At 34.5% G+C, this 21,857-nt stretch overlaps 1 protein-coding gene across 2 annotated transcripts in view; it reads right to left on the minus strand.

Moving 5' to 3' along the window:
- Nucleotides 1–21,857, minus strand: part of LOC105499367 (NADH:ubiquinone oxidoreductase subunit S4) — a 116,293-nt gene that overhangs the window by 24,712 nt on the left and 69,724 nt on the right. For both annotated transcript variants that reach the window (XM_071098941.1, XM_011771914.3), the window contains exon 3: nucleotides 6,972–7,144. In XM_071098941.1, coding sequence (XP_070955042.1) covers nucleotides 6,972–7,144 — 173 coding nt within the window. The remainder of the gene's footprint in view (nucleotides 1–6,971; nucleotides 7,145–21,857) is intronic.

Genomic DNA, 21,857 nt, shown 5'->3' on the forward strand with positions numbered 1-21,857 from the left:
TATACATACAGTGTAAAAAGTCTGGAAGGATATATACCAAATTGTTGTGGGAGCTTCTATGGAGGGAGGGGAGTATACTGGTGAGAGGGTAGTAAGCAGGGGAGGGAGAGGAGTAACTGGTAACATTCCTGGCTTATATGTTATATATGGAAACATGTATCTGTAGTTTAAATCTAAAATGCAAACACAGTCATTTACTTGTTCAAAAGTCAGTAATGAGATGAAAAGTAGACAGAATCCTTATTTAAATTTAATAAAAAAAAACCTGAATGACCTGATTAAAGCAAATTTTAAAAGTGCCTTGGCAATGTGTTACAACATAAAGGGGAAAGATGATACAGACAATATTTCCATTTGCTACTTACTCATCATCAAAAGAATTATCTGCCAACTTAAGTAAGATGTCCACTTTGATAACTTAAGGCTTGAGGATCAAGTGATGAGAGAATTTGCAACATCTACATTAGTGCATATCTCTGCTTAAACTGTTTGACCTTCTATGTCCACTATGATGTGGAACAAATCCTTGTTTCCAGAAGCTGAATGACAGATTCATAATTTTCCAATGAAAAAATATTTTTAAAATTTAACACAGAAGTCACATTTTCAGAATGTGATTAACACAAAAAGTACTGAGTCCAATGATCACTGAGTTTCAATGACCAATGTACACTAATACAGCTGAGGAAAAATAAATCATTTTTAGGTTTAATCAAAATTAAAGTCCTGCTTACAGAAATAAATGAAAAGTATCTACTAACCTAAAATATAAAAGACTGTAAAAAAATAAATAAGATTAATAACCAATAGTTATCTTTGGCAACTCGCTACAATATTAAACAAGGATAAGTCATGTTCTCTCCGTGCAACAGGATCAAGGAGATTTAAAAAGTAAAAACACTTGGGTCAAACCCAAAGGATAATTTTGCACCTGAAGATATTTTTCATATTTACACAAAGATAAATCTTTTACCTTTGAGTTCTAACATTTAAAGACTCAGGTAATTAAAAGAGCATAAGAAAAGCTCCACTTTGGATGAGAGAAGAAATGTAAATACAGTACTTTAAAATATGAGTTTAGAAATCTAAAAACAAAGATCAAACACATTTATCTTAAAATCCTACATGTGAACCAAAGTGGCCTTTCAAAAAAATACTGTAGATAAGCAGATAACAATGAAATGTATTCAGTATATTTTTAAAAAATAAAACGATGTTTATAGTCACGAAGCCCATTTTCACAATGAGGATCCTTCTCCTCAATCCCCACTGAGGAAAACATATGGGAAAAGACTTAAGATTTCAAATTTCTGTCACAATATTACCATTGTAACTTTGTAAAATTACCTTTTCCATTAGCACTGCCTCTGCTGCTCAATGAAATGTGTCCTTTCCTGTGTATTTAAAAGCAAGATAAAAAAAGAAAAAAAAAATCCTTCCAAAGGTATATAAAAATAATCTCTGCAGGTGTTACATTTGTCGTATTTCTTATACTGCATACTTCTAATCCTCTGTAATACTCTTACATTAGCAGGGTTAGATGTTTGTTAAATCCTCCAAGCCATTCCATCAATATAATAGACCTAGATAGAATTATCTATCAGTTAGAAGAAATGAATAAAGTTAAGCCCAAGATCCCCTAAATTAGGAAACCTTGTGGCTTTGGAAACAAATATATTCTAGGTATAGGATGGATAGTCATTTCTCTTTTAGCATATCCTAAAATCATTCCTTGACCACAGCAAAAAACACATGAAAATATTAACATTCTCTTTTCTCCATTAAATATAGTAATTCTCCTGATTAAAAAAAAAATACAAGTCTACATGAACTTATCTAGCCAGGTTTAAAGTATTTTATATCTTTAATATTCTACATATTAGTATTATATATATAATTGTAAAATAAAATATAAGCCGGTTGAGAACCCAAACTATGGTCAACCCATTAATTTATCTGGGACACAGGTTTACTTTTTAATTAAGTGATAAAATTTAATTAGATGATCATGAAAAACCTTCAGCTTACAATTCCAACAATTTTATAAAAAGCTTTAAAATATCTCACCAAAAGAAGTCAGAATTCAATATGTTCAAGCAGTAAAATTATATACTATTTTTGTGTCATTAAAAATGCTAAAAAAAGAGTAGCAATTCTCTATTCTAATCAAATCAAATAAGTAAATATTTTAAATAATAATTTTTTTCTTACATTTTTTCATGCTACTGGTTGCTTCTTAACATCAGAACAAAAACAAGTAATGAATATTTTTTAAAAATATTCAAGATTCAAAATAACGTCTCAGATAAACCAATTGCAGACAGGGTCTATTGCTTCAAAAAACGTTTTACTTTGGCAAAACTACGTTTTGAAAAGAACTTTACCTCCCAAACATGTAGTATATCTCATTTTCAATCAATATGTAATAAAAACAGCATTTCCATTTTTATGCACAGTAGGTTACAGTTTTGTCTTAAAGCATCAGAGTATTAAATCACTACATATTTCAAAATTTAATTATGCTATTTCCAGACTAAGCAATACTATAATAATGATTGTGTGAACCTTTGTACAAGCACAGCAAAGTAAAACTTTATTTATTTAAACAACCCACTAATGGTCTTCAGGACACAGTATCCCCAAAATATGGCAGCTTGGCATTTGAGAAAACAGCAGAAGCAGGAAGGTCTCTCTGACACTCTCCCCTGAAGTAGGACATAACAGAATTATCTGACCTTCTGAAGTCAGTCCTAAGACCCTCATTCCAGAACTGTCCACCCTGTAACAGGAGGAACGGAATGTCCTCATTTCTGAAGACACAGAGACACAGACAAGAATCTGAACAAACAGGTCTGGCTAAGTTCTCCCTACTTTATGATCATTAGATCATAAACTCTGTCCAACCATCTTTCTGTATGACTGTCTACTCTTCCTCAAAACTAAGCACAAAAATACACAGATTTCCCTGTTTCTTTGGGTCTTCATTCCTGAAGGCTCCTGTATCACATAAAACTTACACAAAATGAAACTGTGTGCTAGAGTCTCTCATTAAACTATCTTTTGTTACAGATGTCTCAGCCACAAACTTTGCAATAGATGTGAGGAAGATATTACTTTTTCTCCTCTATACCACTCAAATGTATATTCTTATATAAATATTTTACCCATAAACAATTTAGAGTATATAAGGCACAAGTACTCAAATAATGATTTATTACTGAATGTTGCTGGGAATGTATTACAACAGTGAGTCTGGGGAATAGATGAACATGTAAAAATCTCATGTGATTGAAAAACAGTAATCATTAACATTTCAATCACTGGATAGGGACAAATGTTTTTCCTTATAAATTCCTTCAGCTTCTAGAAGCCTGTGGTTTACCAAATGACTCCATATATTATGTGAAACATAAAATAAAAAGGATACCAACACCTACTCCTCAAAAGAAAATATACAAATGGCCAATAAACATGAAAAATGCTCAACAGCACTAATCATCACAGAAATGCAAATCAAAACTACCATGAGATACCATTTCATACCAGTCAGAATGGCTATTGTTGGCAAGGATGCAGAGAAAAGGAAATGCTTACATTCTAATGGTGGGAATGTAAAGCAATTCAACCCCTATGGAATACAGTATGGAGATTTCTCAAAGAACTAAAAACAGAACTACCATTTGACCTAGCAGTCTCACTACTGGGTATCTACCCAAAGGAAAAGAACTCATTTTATCAGAAAGAAACCATTCATAATAGCAAAGTCAAGGAATCAACCTAAGTGTCCATCAACAATGGATTGGATACAGAAATGTGGTACATAAAGAAAATGTGATACATAAACATCATGCAATCCTATGCAGCAATAAAGAAGAATCAAATCATGTCCTCTGCGGCAACATGGATGAAGCAGGAGGACATCATCCTAAGTGAATTAATGCAGAAACAGAAAATCAAAATACTGCATGTTCTCATTTGTGAAAGCTGAACGATGGGTACACATGGATATAAAGATGGAAACAATAAACACTGGGAACTCCAATAGAGAGGAGAGGGAGAGGGGGCAAGAGTTGAAAAACTGCCTATTGGGCATTGTGTTTACTATTTGGGTGATGAGTTGACTAGAAGCCCAAACCCCAGCATCACCCAATACATTCATGTAACAAACCTGCACATGTACCCCCTGGATCTAAAATGTAAAAAAGAACAAAAATATTCAATTACGTATGAAAGGCCTTAGACTACAGGGCAAAATTTCCATGAACAGGGGGATATTCTAAATCACTTTATTATGAAAGCAAACACAAGATAGAAAGAAAATATAGATTCCTATTGTTTCTGATATAAGGAAAGGTAATCCCCAGAGAGCATCCCCTCACCTATGCCATAATCAACTATCTAGAACAAGTCACGGACGTAGCCATACCTTATGGAAGAGGATGATGAGAGTTGCAACAAAAAAGCAGATATCCTGGGGCATCTTAGAATTCCACCTACCACAACCACCCTTGTACAAAAATGTGATCTAACATCTCACATTGGTGGGGATACTGCGTTTTTGTAAGGAAAAAAAAAAAAAGGTCTCAGAAAGTATTCTCCTTGATACTGGGGCTTTTAATCCTCAGCATCTTCTACTTTTGGGAGGCCAGAAAATTCTTTCTTGGTTGCAAAGGAGGGCAGTCCTGTGTCTCATAGCACTGCCATTATTAACTAGATGTCAGCAGAAGCCATCACTTGTTACAACCAGGAATGTCTCCACACACTGGCAAATGTCTTAAGGAAACAAAAGCACCCTCAGTTGAGAACCACTGCTTTTGTCTATATATGACCATACTTACTGATGCAGGCACCACCAGGAATCTCTTGAAACAGTAAGGTGCATTGGGAAATCTGACCTGGTATTTATTCTTTGAAGTTAGAGTTAATGGGAGACTTCTGTTTTCTTGACAAGCACTCAGAATATACAACCCACCAGAGCAAGATTACTTAAGAAAATTATCTCATGTATGAAAAAGTTTGGAAGCCAAATGTTCCTCCATCTGTTGTTTTCCAGAAACTGGGTAGATTCAGTTTTCCATTTGGTAGCTCCCTTTCTAACAATTTCCAGGCCAGGTCTTATACTACTTCTACAGGAGACATGACAACTATGGGCTTCGAGGGAGATGAGCTGATTCCATCCCTTCCTTGTAACCATGACGTGGCGGCCTCATCTCACATATACAGATTCACTACAAAGACTAAGTTGGATAAGTATCTGTTTCTCAGCTTTATTACCAGTGAGTGCTCCAGACTCTACTTAGGTGGTATGACAAAGCAGAATATTCTTAGCAAAGTGTTTCATTTTGGTTCTCTTAATTTTATAACACATTGAATTATAACTAATCTTATAACAAATTTGTAGATCTGTGGAAGTACATTTGTATTTTTATGATGTTCTAATTGAATTTGTATTGTTTGACTTTTTTCTCATTTTAATAAATGAACTAAACTGCAACATAAGAAGAAAACTAAAATATTGTGCCTATATATCATTTGCCTAATAAAATAATTATATTTAAACTGCAACATGATGTTTTCTAAAAAAAAGGTCTCCCAAGTAATCAACAGGAAATGATGTTGCATATTATACTTTTCTAAAACAAGACAGTCTACATTTTCTAATTTAAGTTTATAACTACCTTCAACTGGAGACTGGACACATACAATGTTCTAAGAGTTTCAATATGAAAGACAATTTTCTAGCTTATCTGCCTAATGTTTTCTCTAATGTCAGCTTTTTAAATTTAACTAGAATCAGCCCTTCTATTTAACATTTGGGCCCTATTCCATTATGGAGAATTAGGTCACTGACTTCATTAGTACCACAAGAATTTATTCCAACACACTGTTAAAAAGCAATTCAATGGCCAGGCGTGGTGGCTCACACCTGTAATCCCAGTACTTTTCGAGGCTGAGGTGGGTGGATCGCTTGAAGCCGGGAGTTGGAGACCAGCCCGGGCAACAAAGCGAGGCTCCATTTCTACAAAAAGATAAAAAAAATTAGCCAGGAGCTGTGGTATGTACCTATATTCCCAGCTACTTGGGGGATTAAGGTGAGAGGACTGCTTTATCACCCAGGAGTTCAGGGCTGCAGTGAGCTAGGATCACATCACTGCACTCCAGCCTGGGCAAGGGGGCGAGACCCCATCTCTAAAGAAAATAATAAATAAATAAAAATAAAATGTAATTTATTAATCACAATATCTCAGGAACTTACAAGTTTCCCTCGTTAGCTAATTTCTAAATTCACCTAGTTCTTACCCCCCCAAACAAAAAAGATATATATATTTTATATATATATATATATAAAATATTACAAAGAAGTTTATTGTAATTTTAAGACAAGTTAGTGTCACCATATTACAAATATTATTCATACAGTATCTTGGATAAAACAGTATTCCCCCTTATCTGAGGAGGGGGGACAAGTTCCAAAACTCCTATTGAATGCCAGTGGATGCTTAAAATCACGAATAGTACCAAATCCTGTATTTTCCTAAACACACAGACCTATGATAAAGTATAACTTATAAATTAAGCATAGTAAGACATTAAGTTACAATAAAATTGAACAATTATAAAGATATACTGTAAGAAAAGTTATATAAGTGTAGTCTCTCTCCATCTCTCGAAATATCTTATTGTACCGTCCGTCGGATAACTGAAACCGTAGAAAGCAAAACTGCAGATAAGGGGGGACTACTGTATACATAGCTTTGAGTTCCATAACAGTGCTCTCAAACTCAGTCATTTTTATCTAATAAGTAGTACTCTGAAAAAGACTATGTCACAGTTTATTGTGCTAAGAGCACAGCATCAAAAAGTACTGTCCTAAGTATACTGTACATAAAGGAGTTTGAAATCATATTTAAAATAAAAATCTACACAGAAAAAGAGAGCTGACAATATTCACATTAAACTAAAGTACTCACGTTGATGCCCAACCCATCAAAGGATTTTCCCATCGCTCCCTGGTATCAAACTCCATCTTCCATTTCTTTGTGTTGTTTACTCCAGACTGCATGTTATTGCGAGCAGGAACAAAGATCCTGACTTTTCTAGTTTTTATATGCTCTTCTGGAACGCCAGTTAAAGTAGTGATATCCTACAGAAAAACAAGCCAAAAAAAAAAAAAATATTTCAAACAGCCTATATACTCACTAATGTACTTTTGTTGTTTCCTATATTCATACAACTCCATTCAGATTTGTTCATAAATTGAGAGAAACTTTCTGGTTTATTTCACTACCATTCTGATACTTTACAACATAAATTGCTATTTAGATACCTGTAAATGGTTTATTAGGGGGAGGTGGTAGGAGACAGTGGAAAAGGATTGTAAAAAAATTTACGCCCTTTTGTCCAACAAAGCATTGGCATTTTCTGAAGAGACTGTTTGCTAGGAGAAGAGCCTATAGTCAACAATGCTCTTACTTTGTGAACAAGTGTGAACTAGTCAGAGGAGAAAAAATATAAAGGAAATATGAAAAGGGGATATAAAAAGTATATCTTTATTTGCATGTTTATTTAAATCTTTTTTTTTTGAAAATGATTTTAATATAATTATATCATCTACAGCCATCTGATCTTTGACAAACCTGAGAGAAACAAGAAATGGGGAAAGGATTCCCTATTTAATAAATGGTGCTGGGAAAATTGGCTAGCCATAAGTAGAAAGCTGAAACTGGATCCTTTCCTTACTCCTTATACGAAAATTAGTTCAAGATGGATTAGAGACTTAAATGTTAGACCTAATACCATAAAAACCCTAGAGGAAAACCTAGGTAGTACCATACAGGACATAGGCATGGGCAAAGACTTCATGTCTAAAACACCAAAAGCAACGGCAGCAAAAGCCAAAATTGACAAATGGGATCTAATTAAACTAAAGAGCTTCTGCACAGCAAAAGAAACTACCATCAGAGTGAACAGGCAACCTACAGAATGGGAGAAAATTTTTGCAATCTACTCATCTGACAAAGGGCTAATATTTAAATCTTAAATAGAAGACAATCTGTTATTTACAGTTTCTGTGTCAAATTGCTTACCCACAAGGCATTACCTTCAGAGGGAAACCTGAACTTTTTGTAAACAATTAAAATTAACAACTTTAATTAGCATTTTGATGTATCTCCCTTTGGTGAAACCTACTAGAGAAATGATACGATCAAACATATTCTGCAAAAGTAATCCCAAACAGTGGCACAATTCTTGCCAAAATGTGAGATGAAATCAATGGTAACTTTAACTTGATTTTCTATAATGTTATCCAGTAACAAATGCTCATTTTAAAAATGCACAGAATTTTGATGCCCCAGAATAGATACATTTATCCAAACATAGTGGCAGTCAGGACACAAATTAGTAAAGTAATTCAGAGTTTAAAACCTATTTATGCCTACTGTTTCATTATTGGAACTCTAAGCACGTGGGAGTTATTTACATCCTACTGCTTAAGGCCATTGCCAAAGTCTGATTGCAAACATTCAAAAAATTGCAACCTCAGACATAAATGGGTTAAACCTCCATTTAGTAATGGTAAAATACTTTATGTGATCAAAGTAAATCACACTGGGGTCAACCATATGCTTAATAATGAAGCATTTTAAAATCATGGTTCACTTACTAACGTAAATTTTCGATAACTTGGTAAAAACAAGAGTTAACATAAAAATGATTATACCAAACTTGTGAAAACTAGAAAATGTCTGTGAATTTTTATGTCATTATAATACACACCCTAATGAAGACTAATGTTTATTTGTAGTTTCAATCTATCAATGCTATGAACCAAATAATTGGCAAGAATACTTAGCTGCAGTACATACTAGTGGGAAAAACACTTAGGCACATTTCTGACTTGACTAGTCTCTCTATCCACAAGATTGAAAACCAGTTCTTTAAAGTTATTTTAGTTGGCAACCAATCCTCTATTTAACACAATACCTTTCCACCTGCATCAATAATTAGGTGTGGCTACTTTGTCACAGCTTGTCTGTTTAGAGAAACTATCAAAATTATCCATATAAATATTTACACAAATGTGCACTTCTAATATGTGCCTACATTTATTTATTTTTAAAGTTTCTCTATATCTAGGTTAAAGTAAAAACAAAATGAGTGAAGTTGGCACATAATTTTTAAAGGTGTGAAATATTTTAATTGGTAATTTCTAATATTCAGGTTCAACTTCAAAAAAAGTTTAAGCATTATTACATTTAACGACTTCCTGAAGCATATACGTCTCTACTTAAGAGCTTAAGTGGCTCAACTCCTGGGAAGTCCTCAATGTTTAAATCCTCCTTTGAATTCACTGTAATACTTGCAATCTGCCATAGTAGTTTATTATTTAATATTATATACAGCTTAAGCTGGGTATAAATGAACACTATAAGCATGTTATAGAATTATGGCGTGGGGCATCTTTTCCAAATTCCAAAGCATTCCCTCTGTTCTGAGCTGAGTTCATAAAAGCTGGAGCTGTAAATTATGTCTATTTTTAGAACTATATGAAAGGAAACACATTAAACTCTTAACATAGTTACCTCAGGAAGATTAGAGGAAACACTTTTACTTTACCTACTTCTATACTGTGATACATATATGTCAAAGTGATTAAAGAACTTAAGATTTTAAACTTTTTCAAGTTTTGAAAAAAATTGAAATAGTATTTCTTGATTTATACTATAAAACAGTATTTGATCTACAAAGTAGAAAGGACAGTATAAATTTTAGGATAGAAAACCTTTTTTAAAAAGTGTCTACACAATGTTGCTAAGCTATTTATATTTTGAACTCGTAACTACCAAACTTCCATGTCTCCTCAAATTACGGCAATTATTTGATATCTTCCCCTAATTTAAAGTTGGCATTTGAACAAGTGGGTTTCTGATTTTGGGAATCCAAGTTGTCATGACACAGAATCACTGTTTTTGCATGCAGAAGACATGTAAGGTACTACAGCCCAGTTGAGCTGCTGCCAAAGACAGAATAAAGAGGCTTGGCATCTCTCATATACTTGACACCTAAAGGGCACAGAGGCTCTAAAATTCCTAGTCCCTGTAGGCACACTCTCAGTCTAGACAACCTGATTTCTCACACTTTAAAAATGCATCACGACACCCTATTGTTATCATTTCATCCACACAGCTTCGGCTAGTGACAGAAGAACCTGTTCTTTAAGTGCATTTCAATGGGTTAAAGCTCCCACTCCAAGATTCCATGAAAACAATGTAACACTTGAAAAGAACTACGAGGCGCTATGCTGAACTCTACTTGTGTCTTCAATGCTTTGTGTGGTTCCCTCTAAATTCTCACGGAGCTACCTGAGATCTAACTTCCACAAAAAAAATTTAAAATCTGTAAACTATTTAAATTATATTGAACTAACTGTATTCTTTATGGATTTCTACTTTTGTATGGCAATATGGATCACCTGTGAGTTTTTGAAACCTATTTAGAAAAGCTAGAAATGCTTTGGAGAAAGACGTCACTATTGCCTTTTACAAATTTCTCATTTTACTGGTAAAATAGAGATAAATAATTTATAAATAATAATTCAAAAAACGAAATCACATAGGTATGAAAAGCCTTCAAGCTGGCACCTGAAGAACCTCAAGACTCACCAATTAATAATTATCTATAAATTCCAATAAAACAAGCTACTCCATAAGTAATATACACAGATTTATTGAATTTTAAAACTTTTAATTGTTGAATAGTTGGGTCAAGTATGAAACCTATGTTTCCATTATTAATGTCATTATCCTAATAAAGTTTCAGAAATACAACCTTATGTACAATATGCTATTTTAATAAATGATAACTAATAAGTCAATAATTCACAGATTAAGGGCATTCAAGTCAAAATTTGCTAATGGAAAGATGCATGTTATAATTCCAAAGTTCATTCTTTCAATACTATATCTTCAACAATTTTAAATTTTGGAGGAGATGATAGCTGACCCGCCATTTCACAAGTCTACATAAATGAAGAGGAATTTAAAAAATCACTATGAATGTACCAGTATACGTATATGAACTTTATTCTTTCAAATACCAATTTCCATGATAAAATATTAGTTTTCCATATTAAAATTGTATGATTCGGTTATCAACTGTCTCCATTTATCTTCTGTGAATTCAACTTTTTTTTTCTTTAACAAAGGAAGCAGGGAACAAGCAATGGGAAGTTGGTGTCAAAATGCAGAAAAACCTCCCAGCAAGCTTCTTGCAACCACCCAGGATTTAGAGTCTTGCTGGCCGCTCTCTTTTCAATACCAGAATTTCACACATTTCAATGACTATTATGACTTCAAAGAATCAAATTTTCATCATTGTCCGTCATCTGCCGGTTGATTTGTATAAAGGAGTTCTTCTGCATGCACTCCAAACAAAAGCCTCCTTACTTTTGTGGCTATATATCAAGTTTAAAAGTTTTGTTTGTGACAGTTGTGTCTTTGGTAAATTAGGGTAACACTGAAGGAGTGCAGCTGCTCTGCAGGAACCTCCTTTTTGGCACCATTTCACTTAAATAAAAACTGAATAATTAGCTTCTGCCTTTATTAAACCACAAAAATGCCACTGGCCTTAGTAATTACTTCCGGTTGCCCCACCCACTTAACCTTAACAGTTTACACTTGTCATAAAGAGAAATAAATGTAAGGTTTTTGCACTTTGGGATGCATTTTTGCTAGATCTCTCAGTACACCCAGAAAATCCAAAATTTTTACCATGCTTTTCCTAGTAAGTTCATTAAACTGCATGTTAGTATGAATTAATGCTGAAAAGTTTTAGTAGAGTACATACTGAAACATTAAAAATACTGCTTATAGAAACTTGTTCTATTGCAGACTATTAGTCATTTACAGCTAAAACTAACCTAAATTTGATGCCTGAATTTATATTCTATTTCAACCATGAAAGATGTTAAAAGAAAAACAAGTCTTAGGCCTGTAATAAAAACTTTCTTTCAAGTAACCTACAGATACTTAAAGCAAGAAACTCATTAAAGGTCTCATAAATAAGGACATTTTACAAAATAAATTTTATAGTTTAAAAAATATAAAGAGTTGGCAGATAGCATTATCATATCTATTTACTTACTGTGGAAGAACCTGAACACTTCTAAAAACTTAGGGGCCATAAGGATTCAGATATAATAAAAAATATAAAAATAAATTTGAGTTGTGCCAGTAGAACCAACTTTTGTTTGTTTGTTAAAGTAAGAAATTGATGTTGGAGTCCAACCAGGCAATGAATTAAGTGTTGGAATGTGACATCTGTTATATTTTGCATACTGGGCAAAATTATCATCGAGCCAAAAGTGTAGTTTAAATGAAATGCTGTGGATAATATGATAGAAATAGTTCATGCAAATGATGCTACTGATCATACAAGGAGTAAAAAACTAATAATTAGAGACATGTTTTTCAATCTCAAACTATTTTTACCATTCCTAGATCCTTCTGAGCAGGAAAGCCCTGGCTAAAAGCAAAGGGCTGAGTCAAAACTGGGTTGGAATCCCAGTTCTCAACTTTGGGCAAATTAATAGACCTCTCCTTTTTCATCACGTATAAAATCAGTTTGCTATGCTAAAATGAGTACTAAACAACAGATGTGAAGTGCTTACCTTCAACAACAAAAAGAATGTTTCTCATTTATTCAACGTATTTTTAGCACCTACTACATATTAGACACCGAACACAATGAGCAACAGTGAAAACAGGATCTCTGTCCTCAAGAAAATAACAATTAAACATTTTTTAAAGGACATTCTCTGTCCAACCACACCAGCTCTCAGGGAAGTTTGTAATAAAGATCCCGGTCTTTAAGGGGATTCTGTCGTCTCAACCTTAGCTGCTTGGTTAGTCACTTAGTTAATGTCACAGGTTAATGTGTGCGTGATTACAGGCATGCCACGTTTCATGGGAAACTGGAGATCCATAACCACTATAACAACAAAGGTCTTTTCTTTCTTTTTGCTTATCTTTGGAAAGGGTTGTCTCCTCCCAATTTCATGTTAAAATTTGATCCCCAATGTTGGAAGTGTGGCCTAATGGGAGGTGTTTTGGTCATTGGAGCAGATACCTCATGAATGGTCTGGTGCTGTCCTTGTGGTAATGGGTGAGTTCTTGCTCTATTAGTTTCTGCAAGAGTTCCTCCAAGAGCTGGTTGTTTAGAAGAGCCTGACACATTACTTCTCTCTCTCTTGCCTCCTCTATCACCATGTGATCTCTGCACAAGCCGGTTCACCTTCACCTTCTGCCATGAGTAGAATCAGCCTGAAGTCTTCATCAGAAGCAGATGCCGGCACCATGCTTCTTGCACAGCCTACAGAACCATGAACCAAATATACTTTTCTTTATAAATTACCCAGTCTCAGGTATTCCTTTAGAGCAACACAAATAGACTAAGATACTGCCCACACTGGCTCCTTCCTCTTCCTTCTGGACCTTTTTTTCCATTTTCTTCTGCTCCCCTTTCCTCCTCCTGATCTTCCATAAAGTAACTTTGAATCTTGATATTTTCCCCTTCAAGTTCCTACTTTGCCATCCTTCTGTCTACCCCTGCCAGACTCCCTCTCTTTCCACTCCAGCCCCTCAGTAATTTGAACTTCAAAGTACCCCTACTCTCCAGGGATTCAAGGTATCCCAAAAGCAACCATGTAAGGCTGAGAAGAGGAAAAAAAAAAAACTATCTGAAAACAGAAATGGATGTTTTGTTCACTTAGATGAACTTTGGGGAAAGACAACTGCTAGATGTTTCCTCAGTCACTCACTCACCTAAAAATTTCATCCACAGCCTCCGTAAGAAAAATCTTTGATAATAGGCAAAAATACGTTACAAAACTCCTCCTTGGAAAAAACTTACACTCTTTTTCTGTGCCTTTGAGATGTAAATTTCCTACCTGTCTTCTCTTGAACTCAATAGTTATCTTTTAGAAATACAAACTTCAGGGAGACAACTGTTACCAAAAGAAAAAAAGAGACAGGAAGAAGCAAGTTTAAACATACGTTTAACTATTTAGTTTCTTTGCTTCTATGATATTTTTGATAATTGCCTGATTTTTCAACAAGAAAAATAAAATGATGCTTAGCTTTGTTTAATGTCTCAAGAAGTTGTCATGAGCAGTTTGAGTATAATTGTTGAGCACAAGTAAGTTAAATAAATATAACTGGAGTAAAATTTGTAAGTGAACTTTTCAATAATAACATTTTATACAAGACGTCAACTTAAAAAGAGGTTCCAAAATCTTTTTGGTAACTTGCAACCTTAAAGTTATACTTAAGTAAGATTAAGTAACAGATATTCATTAAACGTCTAGGTCATTTCTTAGTAAAATAAAATGCTGAAACATTAATTGCTGAACATAAATTTGAATTTATATACTTTTGGCATATTGCTTTTATACACTATAGAGTATCTAAACATATTTGGTCTGTTAATAAAAATGAGAAATTGTACTATAAGGAAGCATGTTTCTAGAAATCATAATATTAATCTACAGAATATTACTACATGACAGTTCACAATTGTTAAGTATTAATATTCTAATATATATATAGTTTAAGTTACAAATTTAGAAGGGTGAAGAGAAACAACTTTTATACAAAAAAATATGCAATAAAGGATGTATTTTTTGGTAAGAGAAGTTCTAAGGCATGAGGATATATTTTCCATTATGGGAAAAGAGAGTAAATTAATTCCGTGCTAAAGTAAAATGAGTAGTTTGCCAGAATAAGAGAAAAAAGCAGGAAGAAAAAGCAGTTGGATATTTGTTTCAAGACTAAAAAAGGCTTATGGAAAAGGAATCTTGGGGAAAAAAAATCTTATCTCATGTGGTCAAAGATGGCTGAGATTGAATGAATTCATTTACATAGTTTTATTAAAATTAGCTATAGCTATAGTATTAATAGTACACTGATGCAAAACTAGAAATTAGGTTTTCTCTGTTAAAATGACAAATTTTCCTGGAGTACTGGTTTAAGAAAGTGAAGAATTTTCTTTATCTGTTAAGTAACTGGCCAAATAAACAAAGATTTTGTGTTTTATCAAGATAATTTTTTTTTAACTTTTATTTTAGATTCAGGAATACAAGTGCAAGTTTGTTATATCGGTAAACTCATATCATGGGAGTCTGGTGGACAATTATTTCATCACCCAGGTACTAAGCATAGTACCTAATAGTTATTTTTTTCTAGTCCTCTACCTTCTCCCACCCTCCTACCTCAAGTAGGCCCCAGTGTCTGTTGTTCCCTCTTTGTGTCCATTTGTTCTCATTATTTAGCTCCACATATTTATAACTATGTAGTTTTCTGTATTTGCCTCTAAAATCTTTTGTAACTGGTGATGTTTCACAGTGCCCTATGGGCCTATTTAATCAAATGCTTTAAACTTTTTGACATTTTTTTACTTCTTAAAGTAAAATTCTTATTTTTATACAATATAGTTACTTGCACAAGTTCAGGAAGAATCTGTTCTTGTAACAGGAAATTGTGTATTTACTGCTTATATTACCAAAGCTTTGACTAGAATGTCTTTTAAACCTCTAATTTTGGAACTTTCCAGAGGGTCCCTGGAAAGTCTCAAAGGATTTGTCTCTCAACCTGTTGGAGATATTAATTAGGCTTATTTGATATATTAAATTATATGGGAAGCACTGTTAAATAATAAGTGATGTTCAGACTTCTCAAAATTATTATCTATGTTATTAATGAGCGTTCCATAAATTATTTGACATTTCAAAAATTCTGGTATGTTCTGGTGTAATGCTATCGGTCATAATTCTGGCTAGTATGTTAACATTTTGTATACCAAAAAACTGCCAAACTTCCTTGCCAACTGCATCATTATGATAATGAACAGTCATCAGACTTTTAACCATGGCCATTTTAAGTCTTCTGTCATTCATAAGACAGTTACTATATATTTTGATCCTTTTCTGAAAGTGTTTGCAGTGAGCTGTAGTTTAAATTGCCTCATCTTCAAGAGGATTAATGAAAAAGACTGACAAGTACTCTAGAACACAGATTTCTGGTAACTTTAAGATTATACCATTGGACTGCATAAGAATTTCCAGAACTCGAATGAAGAAACTAACGGGTTCGTGAAACTGCTCATCAAGATGAAGCAGAACAAGAACTAATTACATGAAGGTGAATGAACTAATGAGGATAATAGTTTGTTTGTCTGAAACATTGCGGGTCTTTAATGTTTTGTTTTCCAGATTTAAGGAAATTCGTTTTTCTTTTCTTTTAAGCTATCTATATAGCTTACAGCAATTTAGTAAAGTATGCTTTTATAAACCAAAATTGAAAAAATTCTCTCCCTGCATAATCCTTCTAGAATCCGGGAACTATTAGCAAGTATTCTTATTTTTATATCATAGTTACTTGCACAAGTTCAGGAAGAATCTGTTCTTGTAACAGGAAATTGTGTATTTACTGCTTATATTACCAAGACTTTGACTAGAATGTCTTATTTTCAAATACAACCAAATAACTTTAAGAAGCTAAGTTTGACTTTATGGAGCCAATAAAAACCCTTTATGGGTTAAAAAACTGGCCTGGTAACTAGAATACATGGTTGTATGGTTGCCTTACAGCTAGGTGAGTAAGGAATGCCACTTCTTGGAAGGCCCAGGAACCTCAGGATATTTGGGGTCCTCAAAGAGGAATTCACCTAATCTCTAGGAATGCAAAGTCTTATGAAGAGTCCTTGGCTTGGCCTTCTAGTCTCGAGAGGCTTTTACAAATTCAATTTGAGACTCCTCATGAAAAGTTCCAACAAAACAGACTTAAAAAGAGCCTATGCTGCACATAATGTAAATAATCAGGCTAAGTATATTAGTCTGTTCCCACATTGCTATACAGAAATACCTGAAACTGGGTATTTTATAAAGAAAAGAGGTTTAATTGGCTCACAGTTTAGCCAGCTGTACAAGAAGCATGGCTGGGGAGGCCTCAGAGAGCTTTTACTTTTCACTGCAAAGCCAGAGCAGGCATCTTCATGTGGCTGGAGTAGAAGGAAAAGAGAAGAGGGCAGATGCTACATACTTTTAAAAAACCAGATCTCATGATAACTAATTTACTTACTATCACTAGAACAGCACAGACGGGATGGTGCTAACCTGTTCAAGAAGAACCACCACGATGATCCAATTACCTCCCAACAGGCTCTACCTCCAGTGTCGGGGATTATATCTCCACACGAGATTTGGTAGGAACACAGATCCAAACCATATCACTAAGTTTAGTATGATTAAACTTATTTTGCAAACAAATTAGTCTTAGTTTGATTATCTTTGATAAAAATGAGGATGACTGTAGAAAGAAAAATTATGTTTTAGAAGAAAACTACAGTGCACCTATTAGATCTTAGCACATTGTTTTTGAAGTTTTGTTACTTACCTACAAACTGGAATGAATCCTAAATTCTTCTGGTTTCTTCTAATATCTAGCTACAGTTGTCCAAACTAATATTTCTAGTTTTCTCTCAACCTTTGACTTGGAATTACTGAAATTAAAGTTCCCTTTTCCTGAAGTCTTATAAACTGAGGCTGGATAAATTGATAGAAACTTCAGAGAAATCACAACAACTCATGTGTAGACAACGTTTATGACATTCAAACTGCAAACCAGGAAAATCTATCAGACTGCCACTGCCTGTAAAACTTTGTTTTTTTAAAAAATCTGTTAGCTGGATACAGTGACATGCGTCTGTAATACCAGCTCCTAGGGAGGCTGAAGTGGGAGGACTGCTTGAAGCCAGAAGTTTGAAAGCAGCTGGGGAGACCCCATCTCTTTAAAAAATAAATAGTAAGTAAAACATTTGTTATGCTTTTTTCTTGTTAATTTGTCTTTTGTTACAGTAGTGTCAGTCATAAACTTTGCAATGGGTATTCAAAAGATTTTCCCCCTAATAGTAGTATATGATTTGACATATGACATAACCAAATCAAGTCTACTAAGGAACTATTTTATGATGAATGCAATTTTAGAAAAATGATGTAAAAATACAATTTTTCCCCCAAATAAGAAAAATCTATTGGAACACCTTTTTGCATTTTTATAAGGAAAACTTAAAAATCTTAGTTTTCTAAGTTCAAACTTTGGAACAACTGAAATTGTTGAAAAATATGCTTAACAAATAAATCAAGGATCAATGCCTCAATGAAAACCAGTATGTTTAACAGAAGCATTTTGAAAATTATTAAATATATTTTTTAATACAATTACAAAAATGTAACATTTGATAATTTCAACTTTTTAGCAGCTAAATGGATTTGCTTTTTAACCCAATACTTCAGGAATTTTTTTTTAATTTTTACTTATTTATTTATTTTGAGAAAGGATCTCACTCCATCACCCAGGCTAGGATGCAGTGGCATGATCATGGCTTACTGCAGCCTTGAGTTTCTGGGCTCAGGTGATCCTACCACCTCAGCCTCCTGAGTAGCTAAGACTATAGGCCACATGCCACCATGCCTGGCAAATTTTTTGTATTTTTTTTTGTAGAGACGGGGTTTCACTATGTTGCTAGGCTGGTCTTGAACTCTAGCAATCCACCTCCTGCTGAGTAGCTGGGATTACAGGCATGAGCCACCATGTCTGGATGGATTTTTTGGTTGATTGGTTGGTTGATTATTTATTTATTTATTTGACAGAGTTTTTGCTCTGTTGCCCAGTCTGGAGTGCAATGGCGTGATCTCAGCTCACTGTAACCTCTGCCTCCTGGGTTCAAGCAATTCTCCCACCTCAGCCTTCCAAGTAGCTGCAATTACAGGCGCCCGCCACCTCGCCTGGCTAATTTTTGTATTTTCAGTAGAGATGGGGTTTCACCATGTTGGCCGGGCTAGTCTCGAACTCTTGACCTCAAGGTGATCTACTTGCCTTGGCCTCCCAAAGTGCTAGGATTACAGGCATGAGTCACCACACCTGGCCGGATTTTTCAGATTTTTAAATCATCAAGTCATGTACCTATTTTAGGATACCTGGCAGCTTTTCAGAAGCTATAATAAAAGATGGGGTAGGGGGGAAGTCTGGTCATTAGGTACCTGGAGCTTATATAACATTACCTTTTGCAAAGAACCAATCTAAACCAGATAAGATGGAATATGTCTGTAATCCCAGCTACTTGGAAGGCTGAGGCAAATCAACTGTTTGAGCACAGGAAATTGTAGATCAGCCTGGGCAATAAAGCAGGACCCACAGGGAAGGAAAAAGGTAAGAGCAACAGGAAGGAGGGGGAATGGAAGGAAAAGAAAGGGAAGCCAAGAAAGAACAGAACAGAACGGAACCAATCTATTATTTCTTAATTAAATAATACTCTTCATCTCCTGGTAATAAATTAAAAAGACTAAAGAACATATAGCATACATTAAGAATTATGAAAACAAAAGGTATGGCAGTAAACAACTAAAGATGAAATAATTCTTAAATAAACAAACATCAGGACAAAGGGCCAGAACATAAATTTCCTAAAATCAAGCAATGGTTTAAGCAATAAAGGAACTTAATTATATCTGAAAAGGACATTGGAAATAAGAGAAAATAATGGATTGAAAACTGGATGCTTATGATTTAATAATGAAATATTCATGAGGCAATGATGTGCAAGTCAAACTAGATTGCAAGAAGGCATATTAAAAAAGTGTAAAGGGATTCCTTGTCAATTTAGCATAAGAATAAAAAACTATGCAACAGAAGTTTCCTTTCTGTTGTTAAGAACTGGTCCTAGCTCAGTTGCCTGAATATACTATTAAAACCAGGGAAGCACTAAGTAAGCAAATATACACAAACCTTAAACATTATATTATAATGCAAGAATGTACATGTGCATTCTTTTAATAATCTGATTTGGGCCATGCCTTTTGAGTATAGGTCCATTTATCAGAATCCCAAGTGTTGTTTTTTCCATAAACCATCAAGAAAATACGCCATCTACAATTTATAGTTTTGGTTTTGTAAATGTGAAGTGAGAATATAAAAATATTTGTGAAATAATCTGAGTCCAAAATCTGTCTAGAATTTAATGATTTCCTTTTACACCACACACAATCCTTTTACTCGACATACTTTGACAGGAATTATTAGTATGGGGGAGACAAAATATCTTTTCTTCTACCCATCTTAGGTTCATGGTTGAGAGTCCCAAAACAGAAGACAGTTTAACAAGAGAAAAGCTTACAAATTTATTTAATATAAGTTTTATGTGACACGTAAGGCTTCATACGGAAATGAAGACCCAAAAAAGAGTTAAACCTGTGTGTTTTTATGGGTAGGCTAGAAGTAGTCAGAAATATGATACGACAAAGGGGGAGTGATCTAATGGTAACATACTGCAGAAACTTAGCAAAGCTTTTTGTTCAGATTCTTCTCTGTGATCCTTTATCTTCCTCAACATATAGGTAAGGCACCTCTCACAAAAAGGTTGTATAACCTGCTTCAGGGAAAGGTTAAAAAAAATCCTTCATTTTACAACCTACCTCATAAGAGACAGGGAGCAGGGAAGGTCAGAATGACCTTTTGCTTCTGCTTTCTTCATAAAATATTCAATATGCCACGTCGCCATATTGTGGGGTTGCAAGTCTTGAATACTATCATTAGAAATTCACCTTTATCGTCTTCTCAAAGTATTCAACAGAACTGTAACAGAAAGGACTCTCTTGTCCTCATATAAGTAGACTGTAGCACTCAATTACATTATGAATTACAATGTCAAGTATAACTGGCAGAGACAGGTATGGAAGTAAGCTCGCTGAGTCTTGAGAAAGCATACGACTCAATGACAGAGCTGAAGTTTGGCAATATACTAAAATGAAGCCTTAATTAAGCTATATATGTAGTATGTCAAGGGTGTTAGTAGGTATATTTTATAAAGAATTGAGAATATCAATAACTGAGTACATTTTTAAAGGTTGGTTTAAAAAGTAAAGATTCATTAACAAAGCCATTGTTGCAAAAGAACTGTCACAGTGTAGTAGATGGATCCTGCTGCAATCCATAATGGTATCAGGCTACCACTCTTGCCTTTTACGAACTATAAAACTAGGAAAGTTGCTGGGTGCCGGTGGTTCACGCCTGTAATCCCAGCACTTTGGGAGGCCGAGACAGGTGGATCACGAGGTCAGGAGATCGAGACCATCCCATCCTGGCTAACACTGTGAAACCCCATATCTACTAAAAATATAAAAAATTAGCCGGGCACGGTGGCGGGCGCCTGTAGTCCCAGCTACTCGAGAGGCTGAGGCAGGAGAACGGTGTGAACCCGGGAGGCGGAGCTTGCAGTGAGCCGAGATAGCGCCACTGCACTCCAGCCTGGGCGACAGAGCGAGACTCTGTCTCAAAAAAAAAAAATAAAAAAAAATAAAAAATAAAAAATAAAAAAAACTAGGAAAGTTATTTTAAGCAACTATTTTCAGATATTGGACAACCTGATGACAGAAAGCACAGCACTGTGATCTCTGAAAGAAGGAAAACTCAAGATGTAGTACTATAATTGTCTCAGCTTTATGCATGGGGGCACATTTCAGACTATGGTACAGAGAAGTAAATCCCAAGCAGAACAAAGCAATCTCACAGAGCAGAAAAGGTAGGGATTGGCATTCAGACATGCTGAGTCAAATGACATTTCTGAGGCAGAGTTCTGAAGAGGAGTTAAGCAAAACAGGAGTTTCAGAAATCTGCACAGTCTTTGTCTACAATGAGAGTCTGTGAAGTAGGACAAGCAATGAGAAGTTCTAACAAGTCAGAGTGAAGATTTTGCTGAACACTCTGGGCATTAAATTGATACACAAGAAAGGTAAAACATAAGAA

The sequence above is a fragment of the Macaca nemestrina genome, chromosome 6, assembly GCF_043159975.1.
Source record: "Macaca nemestrina isolate mMacNem1 chromosome 6, mMacNem.hap1, whole genome shotgun sequence".
Lineage (NCBI taxonomy): Eukaryota > Metazoa > Chordata > Mammalia > Primates > Cercopithecidae > Macaca > Macaca nemestrina.